A 6,803-nucleotide genomic window follows, 5' to 3' on the forward strand; every position below is an offset into this window, starting at 1 on the left:
TATATAGAAAGTAAGCACTACTCCTAAATTCACTCCAAAAAATCCCTTACAAGTTTGAAGAAGTTGAAAGAGAAATGAAATTGCCGACCCAACATGAAAAATGAAATATTTGCAATAACAAAAAATAAATTTCTCATGGATATATATTCAAAAGAGTCGTCACTGCTCCTTAATTCTCCGCATGAATTCATTTCTATTTTTTAAGAGAATGAAATAAAAATGCAATTACTGATCTAACATGAAAATTGATATATTTGCATTAGCAAAAAAAAAAAAATCAAATTCTAATAGATATTTGTAAATTCAGAAAACTAAATTCTCATGGATATATTTTCAAAAGAAACAACACTACTCATAAAGTCTCTCCATACAATCTTCTCTAAGTTTGATGAAGAGAGAAATGAAATGAAAGTATTGATCAAACATGAAAGCTGATATATTTGCAATAGTAAAAAACTAAATTGTCTTGGATATATATTCAAAAGAAACAACATTGCTCCTAAATTCTCTGCATGCATTCATTTTCATGTTTGAAGAGAATGGAATGGAAATACAATTACTGAAATAACATGAGAACTAAGTTTTTTACATTACCACAAAACCAATTTCTCATGGATATATTTTCGAAATAGTCAGCATTGCTTCTAGATAATCTTCATACAATCCTTTTCAAGTTAGAAGCAGAGAAAATGGCATTTCAATTACTTATAATAACATGTAAAATGATATGTTTGCAACAACTCACAAAAATTTTCTCAGAGCATATATTCGAAAGAGCCACCAATGCTCTTAAATTCTGTACATAAATAGTTTTTTCAGATTGTAATAGAGGAAAAAGAAAATGTAATTACTGATCCAACATGAAAATTGAGCTATTTACAATAGCAGTACACATAGTACTCATGAATTTATTTTCAAAAGAACAAAGATTGTTTCTAATTTCTTTACATACAGTCATTTCCATGTTTAAAGAAAGGGAAAGAGAAATGCAATTATTGATCTAACTTGAAAACTGACATATTTGCATAATAAAACATAATTTTATTGGATATATTTACAAAAGAACTAGCACTACTCCTAGATAATCTCCATACAATCTTTTCCAAGTTAGAAGAATAAGAAAGAGAAATGTAATTGGTGATCTTACTTGAAAACTGAGATATTTACAATAAAAAAAACAAAATTCTCATGAATATTTACAATAGCAGAAAAAATCAAATTATCATGAATGTATATTTAAAAGATCTAATCTTGCTCCTAAATTCTTTGTATACAATCAGTTCCAAGTTTGAAGAAAAAGAAAGAGAAATGTAATTAGTGATATAACATGAAAACTGAGATATTTGCAATAGCAGAAAACCAAATTCTCATGTATATATATTCAAAAGAACAAGAGCTACTCATAATGCTCTCCATATAATCATTTTCAAGTATGAAGAAGATGAAAAAGAAAACTAATTATTAATCCAATATGAAAACCGAGATATTTGCAATATCAAAAAACCAAATTCTCATGTATATATATTCAAAAGAGCAAGCACTACTCCTAAATTATCTTCATACAATCCTTTCCAAGTATAGAGAAGAAGAAAGGGAAATCCAAATACTGATCCAATATGAAAATTGAGAAATTTGTAATAACAGAAAATCAAATTCTCATAGATATATTTTTAAAAGAACAAACCCTATTCCTAAATTCTCTACATACAATCACTTTTCATATTTGAAGAGAAGAAAAAGGAAATGTAGCTATCGATCTAACATGAAAACTGAAATATTTGCAAAAGCAGAAAACCAAATGATCATGAATATATTTTCAAAATAACAAGCACTACTCTTACTTTCTCTCCACCAAAGCAACAAAACCCTTAAATCAACTAAACATCTCAAACAAACAAACGTTAAAATGAGAAATGTATAGCTAAAAGAGTTAAAGAAGCAATAAGATACCAAAATTAAACCACAAGAACATAGATAAGGGGAGACATTATACATATAGAGATGACAAACGAAGATAGCTGAAAGAGACAGATCGAGAATTTTCTCTAAAACCGCAGCAGAAGAGAAAGCGGTTGGGGAGGGGGGATAGAGAGATGAAGCGAACCAATGATAATATCAGAGATATGGGGAGAGATAATGCCATTTTCATGGGGTAGCAAATAGATTTTGTAACCGAAACGGAGTATCCACCGTTGAACAAACCGGCTCCCCTACATTCTCACTTTCTCCGTTTCATGGATGACTAGCACCAAAAAACAAAACAAAAACTAAATGTTAAACGCATGAATACAACTTTTGAAAACAAAAAGCCCCCAAAACAATGCCTCAAGCAGGACCTAAAAGGTGAAGTGGCTTAGCTACGATTTTGGGGAAAGAAAGGGAGTGATAAGCGGCGTAGGCCTTGATTCGTGGTGGCATTGAGCTGGCGGAGGCTATGATAATGTGATTATGGCGATCAAGATTTCATTTAAAGGAGCTTCATCGTTTACAAATTTTTTTCTAAAGTCACATCTGAATAAATAATGATAGAACTGATGACCCTGAAACAGAAATTACCTTTTAAATAATTTTTTTTATGATTTTTAATATTAATAATAATAATTTTTAAAAAAATTTTATAAATAATTTTACAAAACAAACAAAGATGAAGGGACAAGAATACAAACGATAGCACATAAAATTTTGAACAATATGCTTATTTTACATTCATAAAGATACATACTTCTTCACTTCTCACAACCACATTAATTAAACTATTTTAGAATTATAAATTAAATATAATTAAAAATATGATTACAATAAGCTTATTTTAAATTATATTTCAAATATTATGCTATAAATTAATTATTTATCTTGTAGTTAATTAAAAATTATCAAGTCGAATTAAGGGTCCGTTTGGCGTAGCTGCAAACGTGGGCCGCGTATCGACCGTCGGACCCGCGGGCCGTATTTCAGAATAAGAGCACTAAAAAGCTGCAACGCTGAATTTACTCATAAAAAGTCAGAATATTCAAAATTTTAAAACGAACGTCCCTGCTTCTGCGTCCCCTTCTTTCTCTCCCAACCACAGATTGACTTCTTCCCGGAGGAAAATTCTCCAAACGTCTTCTTCCTCCTCCAACCTCCTCAACAAAATTCCCTCCTTTATTTCATCATCAATTTTCTCCTTCCACCATTTCCCTGCACGCCATTCCATGGCGTCCACAAACAAAACCCAAATCTTTCTTCATCTTCTTCTCATCTCCATCACCTTTCTCAATCGCATCTCTGCCACCATCAATGGCGTCTACAACCCCTCCGTCTTCATGCTTCTCAACTGCGGCTCATCTTCCGATGAACTCGACGCCGATGGTCGAAAATGGATCGGCGAACATTCCTCCAAAGCTTCCGCCATTGGCATCACCTCCCCCAAATCAACCCCTTCAACCGCCTCTTTTCAAGATCCATCTCTCCCATCCACCGTTCCTTACATGAAAGCAGCCATTTTTGAATCTGAAGCAACTTATAAATTCTCTGTCAGCAAAAAGGAGCGTCTTTTAATCCGTCTTCATTTCTATCCCGCCTCCTATAATGGCCTCAGCCCAGAAAATGGATTCTTCAATGTGCTCGCTTTCCCTGCCACCATTGATGCTGGTAGTTTCACCCTCCTTCACAACTTCAGCGCTTATATAACTGCCCAAGCATTAACCCAAGGCTACATTATAAGAGAATTTACCCTCCCACCGATTAATGATGATTTCCTCTCCCTCACCTTTACTCCAGCCGCTGGTAATCACAATCCCTTTGCTTTCATTAATGGCATCGAGTTAATCTCAATGCCAGACATGTTCCCTGAATCCGCCGCCATGGTTGGCTTCAGTGACAGCTCTGTCACCATTGAAGCATTTGCTTTACAAACAATGTATAGACTGAATGTAGGGGGACAATTCATTCCTCCAAACAATGACACAGGATTTGGTCGCACATGGTATGATGATACACCTTATATCGCCGGAGCAGGGGTTGGCGTCACGGCGGCCATAGGGCCGCGTGTCAAAATTCAATACCCAATGAATTTACCGGCATACATAGCTCCATTGGATGTGTACAGAACTGCGAGACAGATGGGACCAGATCCTAAATTGAATATTCAATATAACCTCTCATGGTCTTTCCAAATCGACAGCAATTTCACTTATGTGGTGAGACTCCATTTCTGTGAAATCCAGCTTCCTAAAGTGAACCAGAGAGTTTTTGATATATTTATGAATAACCAGACCGCACAAAAAGACGTTGATGTCATCGCTCTTGCTTCGTCTATGGCAGTTCCTGTTTATAAAGATTATGCAATTTTTGTTAGCCAAGATGAGCAATTGTTGGTGGAGCTCCACCCTTCTGTTGATTCAAAACCAGAGTTTTTTGATGCAATTTTAAATGGAATGGAGATATTTAAATTAAGCGATGCAGGCGGGAACCTCGCCGGACTGAATCCGAAGCCGTTGGAGATTCTTGAGAATGAGTTAGAACAGCAGGATTATTCCAGTAAGAAACTGCATGTGATTGGTGGTGCTACATTTGCTGTTGCTGCTGGTCTCATCTTTGCCCTCTGTTTCATTGTTTATCAGAGAAAAAGAGTAGTAATTGATAATGCAACTGATGTTAGTGGCTCGGGTTGGCTCCCACTTTACAGGAATTCTCACACTACTGGAAGCAAATCCACCATCTCCTCCAAAAGCTGCGCAAGCAGTCAGCTTTCCAACATGGCAACAAGTCTCTGTCGCAATTTCTCCATTTTTGAAATAAAGCAGGCAACAAAAAACTTTGATGAGTCTCTTATTATAGGTGTTGGTGGATTTGGGAAAGTGTATAAAGGAATAATCGATGGAGGTTCAACCAGAGTGGCTATAAAAAGAGCAAATCCTGATTCAGAACAAGGCTTGCATGAATTTCAAACAGAAATTGAAATGCTGTCCAAGCTTCGGCACAAGCACTTAGTCTCACTCATCGGATACTGCGAAGAAGACAATGAAATGTGTCTCATTTATGACTATATGTCTAATGGAACATTGAGAGAACATCTTTATAAAACAGACAAGCCGGCTTTGTCATGGAAACAGAGGCTCGAGATCTGCATAGGAGCGGCGAGAGGGCTTCATTACCTTCACACAGGAGCCAAGCACACAATCATTCATAGAGATGTAAAGACTACAAATATACTTCTGGATGAGAATCTCGTGGCTAAAGTTTCAGACTTTGGGCTGTCGAAGACGGCTCCATTGCTGAACCAGTCTCATGTAAGCACTGTGGTGAAAGGAAGCTTTGGATATCTTGATCCTGAATACTTCAGGAGACAACAATTAACTACTAAATCAGATGTTTACTCCTTCGGAGTTGTGCTATTTGAGGTATTGTGCGCACGGCCGGCTCTTAATCCCAGTCTTTCAAAGGAGCAAGTTAGCCTTGCGGATTGGGCAATTCATAATAAAAAAAAAGGTACAATTTTTGAGATTCTCGATCCTTTCCTGAAAGGAAAGATTAAGTTCGAATGTTTGAATAAGTTTGTGGAGTTGGCCGAGAAGTGTGTTTCGGAGCATGGAGTTGATAGGCCGGCCATGGGTGATGTGCTTTGGAACCTTGAGTTTGCGTTGCAGTTGCAGGGGAGTCATGAAGATGGAGAGGCGAGCTCTCATGAAAGTGGGGACAATGGTGAATTGCTCCATTTGTCAAATGGAGGAGATGGAAGCGCTAATGAAATGAGGGAGGTGTTGGATGATTTAAATGAAATGTCAGTTTTTTCGCAGTTTGTCAATCCAAAGGGAAGGTAAACAAACCATTGAAGGAAGATGATGCGGAGGTTATAGGATTAAATGATCATTTTGTCTTTTGAAGGAAAATTGTTTCCTTCTGGTTGAGTTTTTTTTTTTTGTTATGTTGATGTCAGTTTGTTTGGTTTTTTTGCTTAACATATGTTTGTATATAGAAAGATGACATGATATGTTCTGCTCGAATAATTATGCTTAATTTTGTTGCTAAGTTAAATTCTAAATATTAATATAGTCTTATTATATATATATATATATATATATATATATATATATTTGTGAAAATTTCTCATTCTCCCATCTGTCCCTTCCTTATCTTGTTCAATCTTAGCATAAGCTTCTCTTGAGAAAAATCTACCAAACCACCTCCTCCACTTGTGAAAAATTTCCTCCTTTATTCCATAATCAATTGCCTACATCTTTCACCACAGTATGGCCTTCATTAAATAAATTGCTTGAACCACCTCTTTATAAGTTCCATCTTTCCTCTCATAGGTTTTAAATTCGATGATAACAATCTGTGAATATGAAGAAACTTATAAATTCTCTATAAAATAAATGAATGTTCTTAGTATAGCTTGATTTCTATGCTAAGTCCTATAATGACCTCAACCTTAAGAATGAAGTTTTTAATGTGGGTCATTAGTAGTGTCACCCTTCATTGCAACATTTGTACCTATATAATTGCCCAAGAATTTACATAAGACTACATTTCTCGCTACCTAAAGTCAACGCTGGCTTCCCCGCCCTCACATTTACTCTAGCCAAGTGTCATCCTCGAGCCTTCACCTTCATTAGCAACATCAAGGTGATCAATGTCTGACATCTTTATCACCACCATAATAATTATTTAATTTAGCAAAAACTCTATCATTACTAGAGCCTCCACCATTTGGATAATGTAAAGACTCAAAATTGAATTTAGTTGAAAATTTTTGTATTATAAAAAAGGGGATTTGCTTCACAGTGAGTCATATGCAAAAATTTTGCACCCAATGAATT

At 35.5% G+C, this 6,803-nt stretch overlaps 1 protein-coding gene across 1 annotated transcript; it reads left to right on the forward strand.

Moving 5' to 3' along the window:
- Nucleotides 1-3,098: 3,098 nt before the first annotated feature.
- LOC110027490 (receptor-like protein kinase ANXUR2) lies at nucleotides 3,099-5,960 on the forward strand. The gene has a single exon (XM_020728946.1). It carries the CDS (start codon nucleotides 3,195-3,197, stop codon nucleotides 5,802-5,804), a length of 2,610 nt encoding a protein of 869 aa, XP_020584605.1. The 5' UTR covers nucleotides 3,099-3,194; the 3' UTR covers nucleotides 5,805-5,960.
- The last annotated feature ends 843 nt before the right edge of the window (nucleotides 5,961-6,803 follow it).

Source organism: Phalaenopsis equestris, unplaced genomic scaffold, assembly GCF_001263595.1.
Source record: "Phalaenopsis equestris unplaced genomic scaffold, ASM126359v1 Scaffold000428, whole genome shotgun sequence".
Classification (NCBI taxonomy): Eukaryota; Viridiplantae; Streptophyta; class Magnoliopsida; order Asparagales; family Orchidaceae; genus Phalaenopsis; species Phalaenopsis equestris.

Excerpts from the sequence above, each read along its gene's own strand:
- LOC110027490 (XM_020728946.1), top strand. The coding sequence starts at position 3,195 with ATGGCGTCCACAAACAAAACCCAAATCTTTCTTCATCTTCTTCTCATC.